This window comes from Cydia pomonella, chromosome 21 (genome assembly GCF_033807575.1).
Source record: "Cydia pomonella isolate Wapato2018A chromosome 21, ilCydPomo1, whole genome shotgun sequence".
NCBI lineage: Eukaryota > Metazoa > Arthropoda > Insecta > Lepidoptera > Tortricidae > Cydia > Cydia pomonella.
This window is the reverse complement of record NC_084723.1, coordinates 7,600,651-7,623,514: the sequence shown is the minus strand read 5'-3', so window position 1 is coordinate 7,623,514 and position 22,864 is coordinate 7,600,651. Positions and strand designations below refer to the sequence as shown.

Below are 22,864 nucleotides of genomic sequence, written 5' to 3'. Positions count from 1 at the left end.
AACCCTTTACATCGGCTGTGAATAAGTCTCAGGGAGCAGGCAAAGAACCCAGAAACACTTCCCTCATAACGCTACAATAATCAACAGTTTGAACCCCGTCGTACGTGGCACCCTTCCTTTATGGTATATTAATAGATATTCAATGAAATTAATTGTTGCAGGTCCACTGATTCGCCTCGCCGGCCGTGCACGCGAAACCCAGGATATTTTGATAACTCCCTTATTATTTGTACGATCACTCGCTTTCGCACCCGACTGACCGCCGGCAGTCGCATCACTAATTATTTAGCTTTAAGGTCTATTTTCCTTTGTGTCGGTCCACAGAATTCATGCATTGTGTTGGATATGTTGCATACTATACGAACCTTATTAACTTTAAAATGAGTTATCTGTCAAAAAAGTGTGTAGCGTCAATTTACAAAACTGACTAACAAAGGCCTATCGCGAACAGCGAAGTTCGCAAATTGCCAGCATCTCTCTCTTTTACTCTAATTAAGGCGTAGAGTGACAGAGAAAGATGTCGTCAATTTTCGAACTTCAGTGTTCGCGGTAGAGGCCCTCAGGTTTGTGTGGCAACAGAACCCACTGGGGTTCAGGTTTAAAAGTTTCGATCATATTCCGAACTTTGTTGTAAACAGTAAGCCTTGGTTAGTGAGTTAGTTCTTGTCAAATTTAACCTTTAATAACATTGCATTACGAGTCAAGCACGCGTCTTCGTGAATGACACGATCTATTAAGTTGTCGAATAACGATATTCGTTTTATTTGTATTTTGTGGAAATCATTATAAAAAGCCAACTCCCTGTTGTAAATTTGTCTTAAGCACAATTATTTTACTATTTCAATTTAATATTTTATAGTATGTTAAAACTTAGCATAGCCAAAGATAAATTCGCAGCATAAACAATAGACTAACAATTAATCAATAAAAACAATCCAATGGAAATATCCTTTGAGAGAACAAAACTTAAGATAAGTTTCATAGAATAGTAATAAGCGTTTAGAATGGGACAGGTATGCAATATACTATTTAACCGGAAGAAGCGATGGTTCGATTTTAGTTTTCCCGATTCGAACGAGAGTTCGCTCGATGGTTTTTTGTTTTTCTTGCATTGGACCGGCACTGTTAGAGAGAGTGAGCTATATTAAAACTTTAACGAAAATATCTTTACGAATGTTTTGTTTTCTAGTCTAACGTTAGATGTAATTTTTAAAGAGCCTTGATCTTTGTTTACCTACGTTTCAATATATTTTAAGGATTCTTCCATACAAGAAAAGAAGCTATATTTTAGTATAATATAGATTGAAACAGATTTAAACATATTTTTAATGTTTAAGGTGCTTTTTAAAAGCGTCGTCCCAAGTTTAGAAATTTAGTTTGAAAGGATTTGATTAGCGTTAAGAGTATTTATTTAAATTCGAAGTTTGGGACTTCGCTTGTAACTTATGTACGTGCCAACTGATTACATGCGATATGGTTTTTACATCGTTGATTTTCGCCAGAATTAGATCATTCATTATAAAAGTATTTTGGACATATCGATGGATGAAAGTTGGTATACATTTTGAAAACTTATGGCAGCAAGTTACTTTTTCAGTATTAGGTTATAAATAATTTAAGACTCGAAAAGTAATATATTTGACATAATAGGATACGTTTTAAACTTGTGTATTTAGAGTTGTGCGTACACTACGTCCGCATAGTATTGGTCTCTTTTAGTGTATAAAATAAAAATATATTTTATATAGATAGATGGATTATTTATGGTGTATTTTTCGAAATTTTTAGTTCATTCGTTCAGTGTAGTAAGTATAACCTTGGTGGATAATACATACGCATTTCACGTTTAATTTAAAGTGTTCATTCGCATAATATGTTTCCAAGTACTTTTACTCACTTTCAATACATTTTAAGCACTTGTATTTATGTATATAACTGTTTATTTTGTAAACTTATAACGTTCGTAGCAGGCATGGATGGCTTTTTTTTTTGTTTTGTATTTTTTTTAATAAATTTATTAAACACTTATTTTGTTTTTGTTTTATAAGTGTTAAGCGAGTCTTCATAATTCATTACTAATTAGTCCTTTAGGCGTTTGATCTAACTTTGTGATGTCTGTAACTTAGCGATTTGGCATTAGAAAGTTAAGAGCCGAATTAAAATATATTTTTCTATAGAAGATTTTTTATTTCCACGGTTGGGTTTTAAACAGGCACCCAATTTACTTTTTATACAAGTTAGCAAAGTTGTTGTTTGAGCACAGTTTCTGAAACACTCGCTGCGTTCGAGGCTAAATTTTGAAATCATACTATATCTTGGTTCATAATTTTACCTTGTGCTACCCATAGGACTTAGACCACGCGTATGTATGAGGTATATAGTTCGACTTCAAAATATAAAAAAACTTTGTTCCCTTGCGGTTCCCAAAATAGCTGTTATAGAAAAACAATAATTTCTAGTTTCTTCTGGTTGCGAGTTATTTGAACTCCTAACGTAGTTTTACCAGTGGGTATGTGTCGTTTTCAGGAACGGGAAGTGTGTCAATTCCCTCCCTCTATCCAATAGGATTCACTAGTGGATTGAATAGCACGAGTTCAAGTTCACTGTGATCCATTTACTTCCCAATCCTTGTGTCGTTTCCAAGCAAAAAGTCCCACTGTCGCTTGTCATACGGACGTTTTGATAGGTTATTCGTATAAACTCGTTCTTATGGTAAAGGTTAAAGTAAACGGGTAAAAAAGGACCTTTGACTACACTTCGACACATGATCCTAAATCGTCGTATAAATTAGGCTTTAGCCAAGAGAAAAGTGACCAATATTATGACGAAATAGAGGGGTCCGAGGGCAGAGGTAAGGAGAACAATCTGTGTATGAAAAATGTCCATCAAAAAACCTTACATAAGATGGCGCCACAATAAAGCGCAAACAAATTTTTGAGTGATAAAAAAAAACAAATCACTGACAGCGCAATTCACTCCGTCAATAACGTCTAAGTTCATGTCATTTCCTTGTGCTACCCTAGCGCCAACGGAGAGATTCCGAACTATTATATCAGCTGCCAGCTGGACACTAGCAACAATTCTACCATAATAGATTGTTCTCCTTAACCTTCCATAATCTGAAATAATAATTATATGGAGTGTGGAATTAAACTCTACCTTCCATAGTCGACGGATGCGTCTGGGAGGACATAATCACGAAACTGTGCCTATTGACGACTTTGAGGATTTAACAACCAGAGTCGTCATTAAGATATACCTCTGTCGAAAACCTCGACCAATGGTCTACTGACTACATTGACGATCTACACAAGACTGACGAAGAGGCGCAGCGCAACGATTCGAATTTACCATTCATAGTCCTAAATGATTCCGACTTGTTGAAGCCGGCGGTGTTGCTCGATTGCGATTCGATTCGCCTCGACGCGCCTAGTCGACTCCAGCCTTTAAACACCCTTAAGCCGAAATAAAGACAGCTGCTGTCAACGCCTGTTACAATACATCCCAACGCGTAAAATTTCAAATTTAAAATTTTAACTAAAGTTTATCGTAGTAAATGGTATCATATTTATTCTGTTTGTTAAAGTGATCTTGCAGTGAAATAATTTATTAGTTGCGTTAGCTGTTGTTTTAAATTATGACTAACAATATCAAGCTTCACCATATATTGATGACCTATTCTATTCTACGTTGCCTGTTGGAATCATCGTACACGTTTGATACTTGTTAACAAAACAGAACTTCCTCCTAATTATAATAACAGCTATTAAGTTGTTACAGCTATCTAACATATCAGACATTCTACCACTATGTCAGATAATCAGATAAGTTTATCTGATGCCACACGCAATGTAATATGTATTTAAATACGTCAGTTTGTAGTGCCACTGTTTACAATGAAGAGTTTTGAAGAGATGTTTATACTTTTGTTCCTGTATTTCGTTGGAGTTTGTGACTGCCAGAGTCCTGTAGATGTAAGTGAATAAATTCTATTTATTAGCGCCATGAGAAGTGAAAGGCCTTCAACTTCAAACGCAATATTTCTTTAAGAGTCTAAAATATAAATCCGGTACTGTAAGTACAGTTAGCAACAAAAGTAGCGGATCACACTAGTCGTCAAAAGTATCTACTTATCATTCTCTAACAGCCTAACAGTGGCTCTGTGAGCTATAAGACCTCGCAAGTATAACTAAAAAGTGAATAATGTGTGGCTCAGCCATTAAAAAAAATCTTATTGCTGAATCGGTAAAAAAATATATTTAATCATCGAACCTGTAAGTATTCACGAGAATCGGTTGAGGATTACGACCTGTAGAGGAGAACATCCGGACATACGAAAGCATTTTTGCCCAAGCTGAACCGGAGACCTTCGTTAGAGCTCTGTCAAAAAAGATGTCTCTATATGTAGAAAACATAAGTAGACTGTAAGATAAGGGATACTTTTGGACGCGAACTGTATCTAGAGATTTATGTCTACGTCTAGGTGGAAAAGTATTCCAGGTGGTACAAGTAGTATAAGCGACCAGCCAGAAATAGGTACAATTCGCAGAACAACTTTTAGTCAAATTGATACTTTCGCATAAATATATACTTGCCATACCTACTCGTAATAGTCATTTCGCATAATATACATTTGGCAGAATTTTCCAAGTGGGTTACATTAGGGTTTTCTGCCAAAATATTAATGGGAAAAGAAATTCTGCGAAGTAATTTTATGCGAAACGCAGTATGTCAAAAGTATTTCTACCAAACGACATTTCTAAGTAACATTACAATACAAAATTCTAAATAACTTTCTGCAGCAACACATTAGTAAACCTGCCACCATTTCAGGCGGAATTCGTGCTAAACTTCGACTCGCCCGTGTATGTGTGCCCCGATGCGACCAGCCAGTCCTACGTGGACACGTCGGCCGTGGAAGTCGACAGATATAATGAGACGACGTCGTTCATGACCGGCACTATATATTTTCATAAAGGTTTCGACAGTGCTACCATGGTGAGTATTATATAAAATAGGACAAGTGCGAGTTGGACTCGCCCACCGAGAGTTCCGTATTTTTTAGTATTTGTTGTTATAACGGCAACAAAAATACATTCGTGAAAATTTCAACTGTCTAACTACCACGGTTCATGAGATTCAGCCTGGTGACAGACAGACAGACGGACGCCCGGAAAGCGGTGTCTTAGTAATAGGGTGCGGTTTACCATTTGGGTACGGCACCCTAACCGGCTAAAAAGGTATATATATATATATATATATATATATATATATTAACCAACATATGGTACGGTATTCTCAGCACTCAGAAGCAGAGTTATTTTACTTGGAAAAAAATGGTTCATATGATCCGCTTGCCATCCAATGTCCTTTTAATTTTATACATGCTTACCTATTTTCGCCCGTTTTGTAATCATTCACTACTTTCATATTAATATCGCTCTTTCTATCTTTTACCTGGTTCACCTTTTCTCTCTCATAACATACTCGTACTTGGGTAGGTACATTTCTCGTTACACTCGTTTTTTCGTTCTTATCATCTCTGTGCATAACATTCCCGTACGCTTACAACAAACCAAGATAAAGCTTTGATAAGTTGGATTTTTGTTTACTGCCCATAGCTACTTATTTCTGGCAACTGCAAATCCACAGTCTTCTATAATTATTGCACAAAAAGTGCTCATTAGTCTATGGCATGCTCTCGCGACCCTACAAATAAGATTCAGCCAGATATTTTTTTGGCGCTTAGACTTTTAATTAATTTATATGAAATCATAATATAGTGCATTACAGTCGTTCACAATAGGAAAATCGGATTACAACACAATCAACTATCATTAAACTAATTTTACGGTTTACACTCACGTGTTTTTAGTCACTCGCGCGACATGTTTCGGAGAGCCTAGGTCTCCTTTCTCAAGCACCAACAGTGCGAGTTTCACGACGGCTGTGCTTCGCGTACCGTAAAATTACTATAATGTTAGTAGGTCTCACGAGTCTCATGACAGTTTAAATTCGACAATCAACTATCGTCCATCTCCATCACCTCACAGTACATCAGACATCCATCATACACAACCATCCATTGAATTGCAAACATATCACATTTTGGTGCCCATGACAGAAGCGAGTTCAGCAGCCTTAGAGTCCGCACAGCTGGTGAGTTTTTATATGATACAGTGCGTGTAATTGGGACTGCCAAAAGCTTGTGACTTCGCGGTCTCAGGAGATTTTTGGGCACAAATGGGACAGCGAGTCTTAATGTATCTATTTGCATTTCAGGTTGAACTAAGGGTCGAAAGAGAAATCAACGGCCAATACGAAATGATAATCTCCCACGATATATGTGACGTTTGCAAGGAGTTTGGGAACCAGGAGAGTCTGTACGCAAAATATTTCAGCTACTTCGGCTTTCCGAATACATGTCCGTTTCCTGCTGTAAGTGCTAATATCAGTATAGTATGAATTTTCTCAAATGATGTTTATGCCTCAGATCCTAATCTGTTAAACAAAAGAATTGTTTCTTTTGTGCAGCAACGAACTCGTTTAAAAAAAATACCGTGTTATTTATATGGTTCAAAATCATTAATTTTAAAATCATTTACATGACCTGCTTAAAAATGTAAATTTTCACTGTTAAGTTAAAAGTCACACGAATCCGCCACCAAGAAGCGCTCCCATACAATCGAAGACGCGCTTTCATTTTATAACAACATGCTTAAATTTCATCGAACTTGTCATGAACATTTACAACATTTACGTGACATATATCTGTCTGGTACTAATAGGCGATATCACGCAAAACTCTGCGTAGGGGGCGCCTCTACCACATACTCAGGGCCTAACACAAAACACATATATAAATTATAACACATATATAATAATAATATAATATAAATTTTGTTATCTACCTCTCTATCACTCTTGCATAATCGAGCGATACAGGCCAGATAACGAAATTTTGATTTTCGCGGTTCGCGGTAGGCCTCCGTAAACAAACCGCCTTGATGCATGATGTAGGTATATGTATAAGTTACTCTATGGTTTATGTGAGAACATTGCAGTCTTACCTACCCCCTATTATTTTAGTAATTAAATGTTATACAAAGAAATTTTTGTTAAAAACTTCTACTCGCTGCTTTGTATTACAATTTTTTGTAACGAAAAATATGAGGTACTCCTATTTTACGATGACGAGTAATAATCATTGGCAATCTCGTGACTTACACGCCCACTAGAGTCTGTTCGGCAAGAGAATAAATGGGGCCCAATACATTCCACGACTCTTCTCTTTCCGAACAGACTCTAACGCCGCTTTACTTAAATTCTAGAACATATGGATAAGTTTTTAATGTTCTCAGGGTCCGTATGAAGTCCACGACTTGAAAGCGGACAACGATGATCTGCCCGTCAACGGGGCCACGGCGGGCCGCTACCAGGTGACCATTAATTTATATAACAATCCGGACAGCACTTGTAAGAACATGAAAACTTTTCTAGCATGCTTGAAGCTCGATTTTATTATTGAACAGCTTTGAATGTAACAAGTCTTTTATTTTCCCCATCCATGAGGTTATTTGATGGTAAGATGAATTATAAACGCTTTCTCGTTTGCATCCCCAAGGAACTCGAGGTCTACTCCCCCAAAAAAAAGCGGCCAAGTGCGAGTCGGACTCGCGCATGAAGGGTTCCGTACCATTTGAGACGTATTAAGGTGGTTCGACTAGGTTACCCAAAGCTTAAACCTCACTAGATGGCGCCACAATTGCAAATTTTGAGTTTTAATTTTTTTGTGGAGTAGTCTTGGTATTTCTATACTGTAAATTATATTTAGCGCACTCTTTAAATAAATATTGAACTATTACAACAAACATTGAACACTTTATTGTACAAAAACTACCCCTTAATGTCGACAGAATGTTTCTTGACTCTATTTCTAAGTATCACTCACACATTGAAACAGTCTTACTGGGATCCTTGTAGTAGACAATTTGGCACAGCGTGAGTAAGCTTCAATGGCGTTGCGGTATGTACGTGGAAATACATGCAAGAGGATGTGGGTTCGAGACTCATTAGATTTTTTTTTGTTATCAGTATTATCAAGTACCTATTATTATTAAATTATTTTATGAGAAATATGAGCGTTTTCCATGAAAATATTAAAAATCTGATTCTCACACATCATGATATTTTTGGGTTCTTCCAACTCAGAATCACTAGCATAATCAATCCTCGTGCTAAAAAAACCCGAAAATTTGTATTGAAATTTTAGTTTTACATTGTAATTTCTTTCACACTAAAATGTGACGTAATGGTATGGATATTTTAGGATATCTTTTTTTAATGCTAGGGTGGAGAAGATTCTAAGTAGAATGAACCTAAGAAAGTCTAAATTTGTAAGTCAGATTTTCCGGTATTTTTTTTAAAAAAAAAACGCTGTTTTGTTCTAAAATTAAAGCAATCCCTTACTGCCCAGCCTTTAAAAAAGTAGGTACTATTTTACAGTAGAATTAAAACATTTTTTTACGATACATTTAATTAAATTACAGTGAGTTACAAAATTGCATGGCCTTCTATTTATAACCATTATAAAAAGAAATGAGATATTTACCATGTTTGTTTATATTATTGATTTCCCGATATTTTGACACAACTAGAAGTTTCACACAATGCCTAGAGATAGAAAATTATTTATTTATTTTATTTATTGTCAATTTCATTCAACGGATCACATCATATCCAATTTATTTTCTACCTAGTTGGTTATTAAATTCTGTTACTGCAATAATCTTTATCTACATAAAATATACCAACGAAAGTTTAAAAAAGTATATATTAAAATGAAGTACACAAAATCAGGAATTACATATGACAATATCATTCAAAATCGCCTCCTCTGGCTTTGACACAGGCCCTCAAACGACGAGGCCAGTCATCAATAGCGGCACGCACGATTGTCATGTCTAATTCCGTCACTGTCTTAACTATGGCCCGCTTGAGGGAGTTAAGATTTGTGTGGGGTTTAGCACAGGCTTTCTCCTCAATAACCTGCTATATGGCATAATCCAGGGGCTTAAGGTCCGGGCTGGAGGACGGCCAGTCTTCGTGGGCAATAAAGTCAATTTTGTTCCTTCGAAACCAGGCTTGAGTTGTTTTTGCCTTATGTGCAGGAGCTGAGTCCTGTTCAAAGATCCATGGCTGGTTTTGAAATAGGGTGTGGCTTAAGGGCTTCACTATTGGTTCGAGAACGGTTTCCAGTTTCCGGTTTTCACACTTTTTTCACAGAAATGAATCTGTGTTAGCCCTGAGTATGACACACCCAAATCATGTTTGGCGGGTGCCCACATTTGTGCAACGCAATAGGGTTGTTTCCATCTACAAATCTTAGAGCATAATTGTATCCCAATAAATTCTTTTGGATTATAAGAACATGTTAAACTGCTTTTAGGGGACCTGTAATGACCATATTTTTATAAAAATTGAATTTAAAATAACTTTTGGCACACATCACGTGACCAAACTCGAAACGTCATTGAAGATTCTGATGACGTCACAACTCTCGGATTGACACTGTTGACAGTTAGGCGATTAACAACAAATGACAAATATCAGTTGACAGTTCGTATCTTCTACGTATGTATGTAGTTATGTGTCAAACCATATACTGTGACGTCAACAATTTTCAAAGAGCGTCTTGGGCGCGAAAGCATCTGTCAAAATATATTTTGTTAATTTAACATATTTAAAGCCGTTTTTAGTATAAAAGCTGAATTTTAAGGCAACTTTTAGTTAATATAGAAAATAATAGTAATACAAGCGTTTCAAAAAATTTGGAATACGATTCTCTTTTAGGCCCCAATTCATTATAGATACGACGAGATAAGCGTTATGTGTGGTGTATAATTATAGCTCACAAATCCACCACATTATGTCATTTTTTATTTTTTCGGTAGCATTTGTTTTAACGGAAATAAAGAGGTTGCAAATCGAGTAACAGCACTTCAGAACAGATATCATTTGATATTTACCAGTCGCTTTTCGGTGAAGGAAAACATCGTGAGGAAACTGGACTAATCCCAACAAGGCTTAGTTTTACCCTCTGGGTTGGAAGGTCAGATGGCAGTGGCTTTCGTAAAAACTAGTGCCTACGCCAAATCTTGGGATTAGTTGTCAAAGCGGACCCCAAGCTCCATTGAGCCGTGGCAATATGCTGGGACAACGCTAGGAAGAAAGAAAGAAATCGAGTAACAGAACTTAGTAACCAACTAGGTATAATAGTTATGATGTAAATGTCCATATCATGTTGGAGTCATATATGTATTAGCCAACTAATTATTCAAGATCAATACACTTAGCTCCCTTAGGTATTCGCCTAAGTACAATCTCGGGCAAAATTGAGTTTTATAAAAGTGAACTAGTTTCTAGGTCATATTTTCTATGAATTGGTCATTTTTGTAGACTCCAATTACAGTTACACTTTTCCTGGTTTTTCGCGGACCAGAATATCGATGATTTTTGTAACTTGATTTAGACGTTGCTATCATTTTCAATCCAAAAACACATAAAATCACAATTCAGAACATGCGGCAGCGTTGTTTTCTATCAAGTACCTCAAGCACCAGAGCGGCTACCGGGAAAATCGAAATTCGTCAATTTCGGGCATTTTTCTCTGTCACTCTAATTACGTCTTAGTGAGAGTAAAAGAGAAAGATCCCCGCAATTTGCGAATTTAGGTTTTCGCGGTAGGCCCCCAGGTCCTGTCAAGTTTCAGCAGTGTTGCCAGGTGAGCGGAAGAGAATTATCGTACTTGAGTGTCAATATTATTGTACCGTTGAAAAAAATATCGTACGCCAATCAAAAAGGCAGCCCCTAAAAATGTCTAGCAAAATAAGCTTAAATTTCCAATTAATAATAAAAAAAAGACAATTTTCGTCTAAATTGCGCAAAAAAATCTGTTTATGTTTGTGTATTTTTGGGATAGACTCAAACGGTATACAGGAAATTGTGACATTTTAAACTTTAAACTTACACCAAGGAGCCGAACACCCAAAAGATACTAATTTTAGCCTATTTCTGAGAGAAAGTGTCATATTTTGCTTCAAATTACTAGAGTTTTAAGGTGGCATCATCCAAGGGCTGAAAGTATAGTACTTTAGTGTACGATAATGCTCTTTGGAACATTACGTCATACCGGGGCCCAAATTATCGTACATGTACGACAATTATCGTACGCCTGGTCACACTGAGTGTCAGTGTCGACAAAGTCAGCTATAAACGCGTGAAACATCGCAACGTCGCGCCGATGGCCGGCCGAGGCATGGAGTGGCAACGCCGCAATGTATTTGTACACGACATTTGTCACACACACATGAGTAAAATTTATAAAAATATAACGTTGATTATTGCATGATTTCTGTATGAAACAAAGTTTTTCTATTAATTTAGCGCAAATGAATATTCGAAAGTAGATAGATGCGCAACTAGTTATGTAATAATATTGTGTAATTAATTAATTAATAGCGATTGTTTTTTGTATGAAAATCGAACCACCTTAAAAAAATCTACTTGCTAGATCTTGTTTAACATTGTACCACTTTGGACACACATTTTACCACTTTGGAAGTGTCTCTCGCGCAAACTATTCAGTTTAGAAAAAAAATGATATTAGGAACCTAAATATTATTTTTGAAGACCTATCTATATACCCCACACGTATGGGTTTGATGAAAATTTTTTTTTTTAAATTTTATGGCGTATTAAAAAAAAACTACTCACTAGATCTCGTTCAAACCAATTTTCGGTGGAAGTTTGCATGGTATATCATATATTTTTTTTAGATTTTTCATTCTGTTATTTTAGAAGTTACAGGGGGGGGGGGGGGACACATTTTTTCACTTTGGAAGTGTCTCTCGCGCAAACTATTCAGTTTAGAAAAAATGATATTAGAAACCTAAATATCATTTTTGAAGACCTATCCATAGATACCCCACACGTATGGGTTTGATGAAATAAGATTTTTTGAGTTTCAGTTCTAAGTATGGGGAACCCCCAAAATTTATTGTTTTTTTTCTATTTTTGTGTGAACATCTTAATGCGGTTCAGAGAATACATCCACTTACTAAGTTTGAACAGTATAGCTCTTATAGTTTCGGAAAAAAGTGGCTGGGACAGAATCGGACAGACAGACGGACATGACGAATCTATAAGGGTTCCGTTTTTTGCCATTTGGCTACGGAACCCTAAAAAGGTGTGTAATTTTGAAATTAGCGCGTACGTCTGACTGCCCTGGCGGTCAGGGTTGACGAATATTATAACTAGGTGCTTAGTGGCTCTGTGAGCTGTAGAACTCGCGAAAAGCTTAAACAATATAGAAATAAAAACTTCGTTAAGTCATTATCACTGCGAACTCACAATGGACTTAAGTGCCACTGCTGCTTAAGTCCTTTATGTAAATTTCCACCATTTTTTACATTTTCAAAAAAAAAACCAAACGACAGTAAAATATATTTTAACTGCTAACATAATAGCACGAGAATTGGTTGAGAAAAGCGACCTGTAGAGAAGAACATTCGGACATACGACAGAATTTTTGCCCAATCTGAAACGGACACCTTCGCTTACTTGTACATAAAAGAACATTCTTCTAGTAAAATATTGCAGTACAAACACATAGGTAATATGTCCCAGGATTTTTTGAATTCTTGTAACTATTACTGTGTTTTGTTTATCCAGTATAAACGAAATTCAAGTTATGAGCGTTCAAAATAAACGACGAAACACAATATATAGGTAATATCTCCCAAGATTTTATGAATTCTTATAACTATTACTATGATTATGAATTTTTATATCAACACCTACTAACCTAGTACTGTTTAGAACTAGGACCTTGTCTAACGTTGCGACATGGGAATTTCAAGGTATCTTCTCTACTTGCGTTTCGTCAAATGAAACTCGTAAAAATAGCTTGCTACAAATTTTAATGCCTGAAAATGTCTAATTACTACTCGTTACTATTTGGCTCATTTACATTCTCGTCTCTGCTAGACTCATAAAACACATCCTTGTTGGAACGCCTCACTTTCCTTTCTTCAGAATCTGATGAACTATCTGAAGACGCGTCTCTTAATACTTTTACATCTTTTTCTTTTTTACTTTTCTTTTGCTCTTCCGAGCTAGAGCTATCCCGCTTTTCAGCTGTTTTATTTTTTTTTAATTTTTCTGCCGACTTATCCTTTTTGCTGTGCTTGGGTTTTTCTTTGCTCTCCTCGCTGCTTGAACTAGATTCAGCTGACTTGGCCTGCTTCTTGCTGAAATGATAATTAATTTAACATTCTATATTTATTTTATTTTAATTGCACACTGTACAAACACAATGTAATATAACATCTCTATAACTTTACTGTATCAATGTAAATAAATAATTTCTGATTTCTAAATGCAAATGAAAATTTTAAGAACCTAAGTTGAAGCTCAACTAAGTAATGATATAATTAATAAATAAATAAATATTATAGGACATTATTACACAAACTGACTAAGTCCCACAGTAAGCTCAATAAGGCTTGTGTTGTGGGTACTTAGACAACGATATATATAATATATAAATATTTATAAATACTTAAATACATAGAAAACACCCATGACTCAGGAACAAATATCCATACTAATCACACGAATAAATGCCCTTACCAGGATTTGAACCCGGGAACATCAGCTTCGTAGGCAGGGTCACTACCCACTAGGCCAAACCGGTCGTCATATTCAATCTTATTGCAGTTATTGCTCATAGTCATACAGCCAGTGGCATTGGCAGTGGTACTGTACTGCTCTAGGTGCATTTAGGTAGGCAAATGCTAATCATATTATTGTACCTCGTTTACGTTCTGAAGTTACAATAGTACATTACGATACAAGTGCGAAAAATAGGAAATTCAAAACGAGTGGCGATAAATTGAAACACGACCGAAGGGAGTGTTTTAAATCGACACGAGTTGCGAATTACCTATTTGCACATGTATCCTACAACGTTTTACAGTACATATGGCCCTTTAAATGTTCGACACAGTAACGTAATATGCTAATTTTCGCACTAGTGCGGTAAAGTAGCACCATATGTACTGTAATAGTACATTACGATACAAGTGCGAAAAGTAGGAAATTCGAAACGAGTGGCGATAAATTAAAACACGACCGAAGGGAGTGTTTTAAATCGACACGAGTTGCGAATTACCTATTCGCACATGTATCGTACAACGTTTTACAGTACATATGGCCCTTTAAATGTTCGACACAGTAACGTAATATGCTACTTCTCGCACTAGTGCTATAAAGTAGCCCCATATGTACTGTAAATAATATTATAATTCATGTTATCGTTTTATGATTCGTTTGAGTATTAGATCATAAAACATAAAGTACTTACGACTCTCTTAAAGTCTCTCTAGAATCGTCATCACTGAAACAAACAATTTATAAAAAACAGGAAATTAGCTTTCGAAGGCATCATGAGCAATAATTTAAAGTATAAAAGTTATTGAAATTAATTTCACCGACCTGTCATCGTCATCCCTATTATCATTGCTGAAATAAATTACAGGGTTGTATTAGCAAAGAGAATTAAAAAGATCAAGAGTGCTCACTCCATACATCAGTTTTGGTACCAAAACGCTTATTATTTTCGTAGTCGACATCTAGCGTCTAGTAGCGGAACTCTCAGTACTGCTACTTGACAATAGATATCGCGGCAAACAAAAAGTCTAATGCTCAACGATTTACAGCTAATATTATAACCAGAGTAAGCGTAGGAATTGAAAATAGAGTTCCGGTTACTCTGGATATAATACGAGTATTAGCGGTAAATCGTTGAGCATTAGACTTTTTGTTTGCTGCGATATCTGTTGTCGAGTAGCAGTACTGAGAGTTCCGTTACTCGATGCTAGATGTCGACTACGAAAATAATAAGCGTTTTGGTACCAAAACTGATGTATGGAGTGAGTAAAGTAAAGTCCTTTATTCGCATAAAATATGGTACAATGGTGGTGGTAAGTAAAAAATCCAGTACAAAAACATATTTTGCTATACAATAGCATGCAAAGTAATCTTAAAACTAGACTTAGATTAAGTACTAAAACTAAACTCAAGCACTCTATGTACTTCTTATTTCTCTATGGTATTAGTATGGTCTGTTGTTTCTTCTTTCTGTAGTTTCTTTAACAATAAGATACAAGTAATAACAATAATATCCATTTGTTTCACGGACTTGATTTTTTTTTACTTACTCGTCAATATCATCGTCATCCTTCTTATCTTCATCGTCTCTGTAGCAAAGTAAATAATAAAAATCTATTAGGTACATTCCACTATTAAGATCTCTAAGAAGGTATCATTTGACCAAAATGAGAAGGGTTGACCAGACTTGGTTTGAATTGGATTCTCGGAAAAGAAAGAATATATTGCCAGGTCGTGCCAAAGTAAAACAACATTCACCCATATGTATGGTGATACATATGTTAGATCGATGGTTTGCTATCCCTGGTTTTGAAACTTTTACCGACTGCAATACCTATACGATCTGAAACTTTAGAAAGAAAGAAGAAAGAAAATACATTTATTGACATCATAATTTGTACAAACATATGACAAGATTATAAAAAACACACACACAACACAAAATACTTAAAGAATCCCCACTCAGCATATCGCCAGCGCCACGGCAAGCCATGGCGCTGATTTTCAATGGGTCAGGTGACTTAAAAGCTAAACTATATCTAAACTAAAACTAAGCGATTGACATCACAACCGTGTTTACTATACCAACTGATTACAAACTACCGTCACAATAATGAGGGAAGAACAATACAAAAACAAAATCAAAATAAGCTTGGCGGTAGATAGAACTTTAGGAACTTTAAGATTAAGTTTAAAACCTCTATTCTTCTAACCCGTCCAGTAGCTATCCAACAAGATTTCACGAGAGTTTTATAACTTACTCTTTAACGCTATCCCAATTCACAGTCCATTCTTCATGTGTGATGCCCGTACGGAACACCCGTCTGCAGGTCTCTCTAGAAAATGTATTTTTTTTATATAAACTATTGAACAGTTTTTAAATTAATTTTTATAGCTATTCCAAATTTTGAAGCCTGCTTTCGAAATATCCGCATTAAGTTAATGTGGTAGCTGAATTAACTTTTACTTTTCACTTCGTCGTCTCGTGTCATGGCCACTTTCCCAGAAACAAGGCAGGTATCAAATTGAAGTGAATATCAAATATAAATGACTTAAAAGAAAACAAATGTACGGCCGTGTATGCCGCATATTCTGACAATCGCAGCGGAAATAAGCCTGTAAAGCCTCATGACACTTGGCAAGAGGTAAAATCTTTAAGGCAAGAAGGGCATTAGGAATGTCAACTAGTTCCATTGGGGAAAACGTACTCGGTATCCTTGTAGATGGAGCACGATATGAACTGGCGGTTCTTGAACACGGACGTATACAGGAAGGGTCCATGGCAGCTGTGAGTCTTGGGGTCGATCTTGCAGGCTGAGATGACGCCGATCACTCGCTCTTTTTGCTGGTACTTAACTATTAACGGTCCACCGTGGTCGTTCTGGTGATGAAACGGTGTACTTGTAATATTTTGTATTACTATACTTAATTAACCATCAGATTCTACATTGTCAGCTTAAATAGTGCTTTGAAACGTGTGAATCACTTGTTACTAAGGAAAAATGCTGGGAAGACCGGCATATAACATTTATTGCTGGGAATAATGTCATAGGGCAAGAACGAATACTTCCATACGTACGCCGTTCAGACACAGAAAGGAAGAGCTTCACTCTTTTTGCTCTACCGGCCTTCTGTAAGCAGAGTATATGTACCAACGCAAGAGTTACGAGCGACGAAAGCGCTTGTGGACTAGCTAGTTCTTCTCCACCTTAGTCAGACAGACAAGTTTGCTACTTTCGTGTGATAATTTGTTCGCTGTATACAATTGTCATTTCTATAGAAAATGATTTCGTCATCAGAATTTAAAATTACGTCAAAAAACAAAACACACAGTCAAATAAAGTGTTTACAATTCTCGTATAATATAAGATGTTGTTACCTCACAAAAACCTCCTTGACTAGCCGATCGCCTCGCTGTATAGTCATCAGGGTCCTGCAAGTGTCGTCCCAAGTCTATTTCCTCGGCTCTTCTGGACTCTGCTAAGTCGGTCCTTCTGGAGTCATCCACATCCGTGCAGTTGGCGTACCTTTTCTAAAAAATGAGATCATTGTTATGGAGCTGTTCCGCAACTTCGATAGAAATTTACACAAACTATTTAAAAATAACTTTTTTAACATTGGCTTCACGGGACCAAAATCGTTAAAAGAGCTTATAAAATTGCTTGAAAATTATTCTTCTTGGTTTGAACTACACTCTATTAGAACTAGTTTACCATTTGGTTAAAGCGACTAAACTGAAATATTATCAAGAGAATCTTCTTCTTCATAATTTCTGAAGGAAGAGGATCATGATATTCATGATCAACGGATGCGTTACGAGTATGCTTCTTGACTGATCTTCAAACTCCTGTTTTGGGACGTCAGCGTTATTGTTTCTAACAATCCGACTTTGCATTTTTGTATTTTTATAACATGAGGATTTTTATTTTCCTGCATCTTAATGGGCTAAATAATGAAATAATACTCGAAGGATTAACTTGATTATTATAATTATAAATAAAGCGTAATTAAAATTATACTTACGTCACAAACTTCGCTTAGTCTCTTCATGATGTCCTTGGTGCAAATCATGTATTGTTGGATGATGCTCCTGAACCGTTGAGACCATTTCTTCGCGCAATGCTCGTTGTCCATGATGCACACCCTGGCTTCCTGGAGACACTTGGCATTTTCTGGGACGTGGACCGATTTTTGGCGACGGTAGACTCCCTGTAAATGATGTAGGTACTTAGTAATACTGATTTTGAATGATTGAATTGAATTTATTTCCAAAAACATTTCTATATCAGGTTAAACCTATATTTCTATATCAGGTATAACATAATAAAATACAATTAAATTAAAAGTTTTCAGATCAAATAGTACCTAGTATACCTACGTCATATTATAACCCTCAAGGTTTGACGCTTCCTTTAAAAAGCGGCCAAGTTCGAGTCGGACTTGCCCATGAATGGTTCCGTACCATTTATGACGTATTAAAAAAAACTACTTACTAGATCTCGTTTAAACCAATTTTCGGTGGAAGTTTTCATGGTAATGTACATCATATATTCTTTTTTAGTTTTATCATTATCTTATTTTAGAAGTTACAGGGGAGGGGAACCCGCATTTTACCACTTTGGAAGTGTCGCTCGCGCAAACTCTTCAGTGTAGAAAAAAATATATTAGAAACCTCAATATTATTTTTGAAGACCTATCCATAGATAACCCACACGTATGGGTTCGATGAAAAAAAAAATTGAGTTTCAGTTCTGAGTATGGGGAACCCTAAAAAAGTTTTTTTTCTATTTTTGTGTGAAAATCTTAATGCGGTTCACAGAATACATCTACTCACCAAGTTTATCTCTACTACTCAACAGTATAGTTCTTATAGTTTCGGAATAAAGTGGCTATGATATACGGACGGACAGACAGACATGACAAATCCATAGGGGTTCCGTTTTTTGCCATTTAGCTACGAAACCCTAAAAATCGGTTCAAAATAGAAAACAATATAAAATATACCTCTTAAATGTTTTGGTGTTATTTTTTATAAAAGCTTTGGCTTGCTTCCAAGTTCCGGATTTCCTGTGAAACTATTTAATAACAAGATATTCCATGAGAGGAGATAACTTTGATAAGAACGCATGAAGCTTCCTTGGATTTGCATGCGGTTCTCTACTTTACTTTTTACGCATAATAATACCTCTCTAAAGTTACTGCCACTGCCCCAGCCAGCAATCCAGCCCTTAGTTCCTGGTTTCTCAAGATCCCGGCTGATATTGTTGTAGCAGATCATGTCCGCGGCGAAGTCGCAGCCCTTCTCGACGACTCCGAACTTGAAAGGTTTGTTCACTTTCACGATGGCGATATCGTTGGAGGACCACTTGATGCTGTCTTGGAAATCGAACTTGTAGTCTGAAAACATGAGGTCGATGGAGTAAGCAAGTATGTGGATTTGATATGTAAGGAAATAAACAAACTAATGCTCACTGGTTTGCTTCTAAAAAGAAAATGAATATTATCTAGCAAGGATCAAATTAGGTTGGTATGGTTTTTCTTGCAGTTGTTTAGCATATTTTTTGTTTTCATCTGCGCTCTCTCCTGGTTGGATTTCATAAACCTTGGCAAGCCCTCAGAGTTGGAACCGATCCTTAGAATAAGGTAGTTGTGAGTGGCCCAAATATGCTTGTGATTCTTTATAATGAAAACAGCTGATTAGTGTCAAGATCTTACTTTTAGGAATACACTTCCAAACGACCTTCCTCCTATTATTGCAAACACATTGGTCGCTCTTATAGTCGAAGCTGTCCACAAACTTAGTGGTGCCGGAGACAATGTAGAAATGCTCGGCATCCTCGACGCAGGCCGCTGAGGTGAGGACGTAGTATCGTTCTACGATGACGCCACCGCAGAGCCAGCCACGGTATTTGTGGGCTTTGGCAGATTCTTTTGTAAGTTGCAGGTAGACCTGATAGAAAAGAGTGTTTATTGGCCTCTGTTGATACTATTGATGCTACCCATTCTAAATGTCATTTGGCTTAAATACTTTTTTCATTACTGTAGAAAAACAAGAAGAACATTAATATTTTCTGTTTTCTTAAAGTTAAGGGAATAATAACCTAAAGAAGTTTCACCACTTACCATGTACGGCCTCTTTCCTTTAGGTGTATTTTTGCTGTACAATATTCTCCTAGTATCCACTGCAGTAGTATTTTCATATTCCCAGCCTATATCATCGTGGTCAACTATTAAATTCGAAGTATCATTTTTCTGTTGTCGACGGCTGTGTTTTCTATGGTTCTTCCTGGATTTTGAGTGTTTGTCTTTCTTGTGTTTATCATCGTGTTTTTTATGTTTATCGTGCTTTTCATGACTCGCGTGCTTTTCATGGCCTTCCTGCTTTTCATGGTGCTTTTTGTGGTTTCTATGTTTATCATACACCTCATGAGTTTTGCTTTCATCACTTTCATTGCTCTTGGCTTTCTTGTGCTTTTTGTGTTTTTCATGACTTACATGTTTTTCGTGACTTTCGGAACTGCTACTTTTTTCGCCGCTTTTAACTTTGCTATGCTTTTCTTTGCTTGCAGCTTTGTCTGTTTTATCTTTACTTGAGGTGTTTTCATCAGTCGAAGGCACAGACAATGCTATACCTGTTATAATTTTAACGTAAGAACTAAGTATAATTTTCTACCTATACTTTTCCATAAAAAAAACGTCTACCTACTTATGCGATTTAGAACTTTGTGTAAATGTAAAGAACATTGATTAATTTAATAAAAAAAATGATTTACGGCGCTTAAGGCCCCGTGGATTCGTGTTCTTCTCTCACTCTCACTGAGTGTAAGCAAGAGCGAGATGGATGTGCGTGCTGGATGGGATTGCGGATATCATGTTTTTGCTTTAAGTTTAAAAAAAAGGTACTACATAAGTTCCCTCAAAAATAGAATTGCGCATTTTTCGAAGCAATTTTCATATTTTTAGCTTTAGTGCATAAATCGTTTTAGACCTATGTTCCTCATTTTTTTTCTATGAAGCGAAAGATTCGAATCGATGAAGTTACTAGAAAAAATCCTCAAAATTGCTAATTAAATTTTTGGCAGCCGTATTGTGATCTAAAAAGCGGTACGATTTTTCAAAAACTCCATTCTCGGAATCTACGGCACCATAAATATTAAATAGAGATTTTTTTTAATTATGCACCTGTGATATTTTTACCAAAAGTTACTAAGTAATATAAATCAATGCTCGCTGAATATTTAGAAACTTGAATATGGCATATTATTGGGGTCCAAATATTTTAGTCGAAATGCAACTTACCTATTAAAAGAGCCAAAGAAACTAAAAGTAGTATTCTGGCCATAGTTACCGTGATGGTCCTACCCAGGCCAAAAAATATTCCGAAATGACTTTTCAATTAAACATCAAAAATCAATTATTCTGATATTTTATTCGTTAAATTTAATTATTCGATTTCCTGGATATAACGAAGCAATTATATTTTCAATTATTGATTGAATATTGTACAAAGTAATTATTTTTCTTGTAGCTGGTAGTTATATAAGTTAATTATTGTTTTTTTACCTTATCTTGTTGCTAACTATAATAGAAAGAAATCAGCTACCATGATAATAATCCTTTCTCACTTTACTCATTACTTCGAAATAGAATGTTAAGTAGGTAAATATCGCCTTTTTTCAAAACCTAAACCTTTTCAGGTTTAATGAATGAAATCACATCACAAGTAATTTAATGAAATGACGCCGATGCAGAAATGATCTTAAACTGAAGTCATCATTATGCTTATTTAATTACACTCTTAATCATTCGAGTCACTCCATATATTTATAAAGCTACTGAATTTGCCGCATTTTAAAGCTACCATACATTATAGTAGGTAAAAAGACAGACATTGATGTAACATCAAATAAAATTTCGGATGTTCGAATAGGCATGCCACGCATTAAAAGGATTTAGTATTATTTAAGGATTAAGGATTTAGTCTCAAAAATTTTACTTAAAATTATTCAGAATCGATTACGAGCAGCAGTTGAACGAAACATAGGATCACATCAATATGGGTTTAGCAATAATAAAGGGATCAGGGGCAATATTATATCTCGTAAAAGACACACATATAGCTTTTATTGATCTAGAAAAAGCTTTCGACAAGTTGGATTGGAAGAGGATGATGGGTATTCTGCGTGAAATTGGAGTTGATTACAGGGACAGAAAGATAATTTACGAACAATACACAGTGTTTTTTAAAAATTTCGGTAATTTTAATGGTGCATTCCTGAAATTAATTAACTTTCTCTAAGAAACCGGTATTTTAATTAACTCCATTTTGGAGAAAATAAGTGATTTATTTTCATCTGATAAGGCCCCAACGAGCGTGTACACTTGCCTTAGGGCCTGCTTACATATTGATTAGTGTTTAGTATGAGTTTACACATTTACTACTAAACGCAAGTACCATCTTGGACAATCGATATTCGAGATGTCATTTGGAAATTTAAATTTCAATTGTTTGATGTTACAATATACGGTATTAATCACTTTTTACGAAAACAAAAAATAAGTTTCCTTAAATGTACCTACCTACTTAGCCATATCCCAATGATAACGGAATGAAAAAAACACCGTTTATAAGAACCAATGGTCTCCATTATCGAAGGTCGGGTAAGAAAAGGGGAAAGCTAGAATCCGACAGGGATTGAGACAATTAAGGATGTCAATTATCACCGATTAGTGTAACATTTCCATAGAGCAAGTCAGAAAAAATTATAACAGTCAGATTTGGGAGGGGTTAAAGTAAATGGGAACAAAATTCATTTCATGCTCGTACGTATCGCAGACGATACCGCGGCGTTTGCCATGGCCATGACCGAAGTGAATACAAAAACTGGTTTCAAAAATTGATGACGACAGAAAAACACAGTAATAGAAAAAGTCAAGCAGTATAAATATTTAGGAAGCTTCATAACTAATGACTCTAGATGTACCGAAGACATCAAGTTGGGAATCGCTAAGGCTAAAAGCGAGCCTTATAACACAAAATATCTACTTAAGGCACGCATCTCAAAAAAAGAAAACACGATTGATAAAGGTGTTTATCTGGAGCATTGCTTTGTATGCGAGTAAGACATGGACA

The 22,864-nt window shown here is 35.9% G+C and overlaps 2 protein-coding genes across 2 annotated transcripts; one reads left to right on the top strand and one right to left on the bottom strand.

Moving 5' to 3' along the window:
- The first annotated feature begins 3,494 nt into the window (after window positions 1-3,494).
- On the top strand, window positions 3,495-7,547 carry LOC133529788 (uncharacterized). The gene is made up of 4 exons (XM_061867598.1): window positions 3,495-3,974; window positions 4,834-4,998; window positions 6,283-6,438; window positions 7,362-7,547. The coding sequence occupies exons 1-4, from the start codon at window positions 3,897-3,899 to the stop codon at window positions 7,536-7,538; spliced, it is 576 nt and encodes a 191-aa protein (XP_061723582.1). The 5' UTR covers window positions 3,495-3,896; the 3' UTR covers window positions 7,539-7,547.
- A 5,416-nt stretch (window positions 7,548-12,963) lies between these two features.
- Window positions 12,964-21,139, bottom strand: LOC133529585 (uncharacterized). The gene is made up of 12 exons (XM_061867331.1): window positions 21,031-21,139; window positions 19,855-20,363; window positions 19,447-19,681; window positions 18,917-19,128; window positions 17,755-17,940; window positions 17,111-17,263; window positions 16,440-16,612; window positions 15,993-16,067; window positions 15,282-15,320; window positions 14,557-14,583; window positions 14,426-14,458; window positions 12,964-13,310 (listed from the first exon to the last, which is right to left on the bottom strand). Exons 1-12 carry the CDS (start codon window positions 21,071-21,073, stop codon window positions 13,004-13,006), a joined length of 1,992 nt encoding a protein of 663 aa, XP_061723315.1. The 5' UTR covers window positions 21,074-21,139; the 3' UTR covers window positions 12,964-13,003.
- Window positions 21,140-22,864: the final 1,725 nt, after the last annotated feature.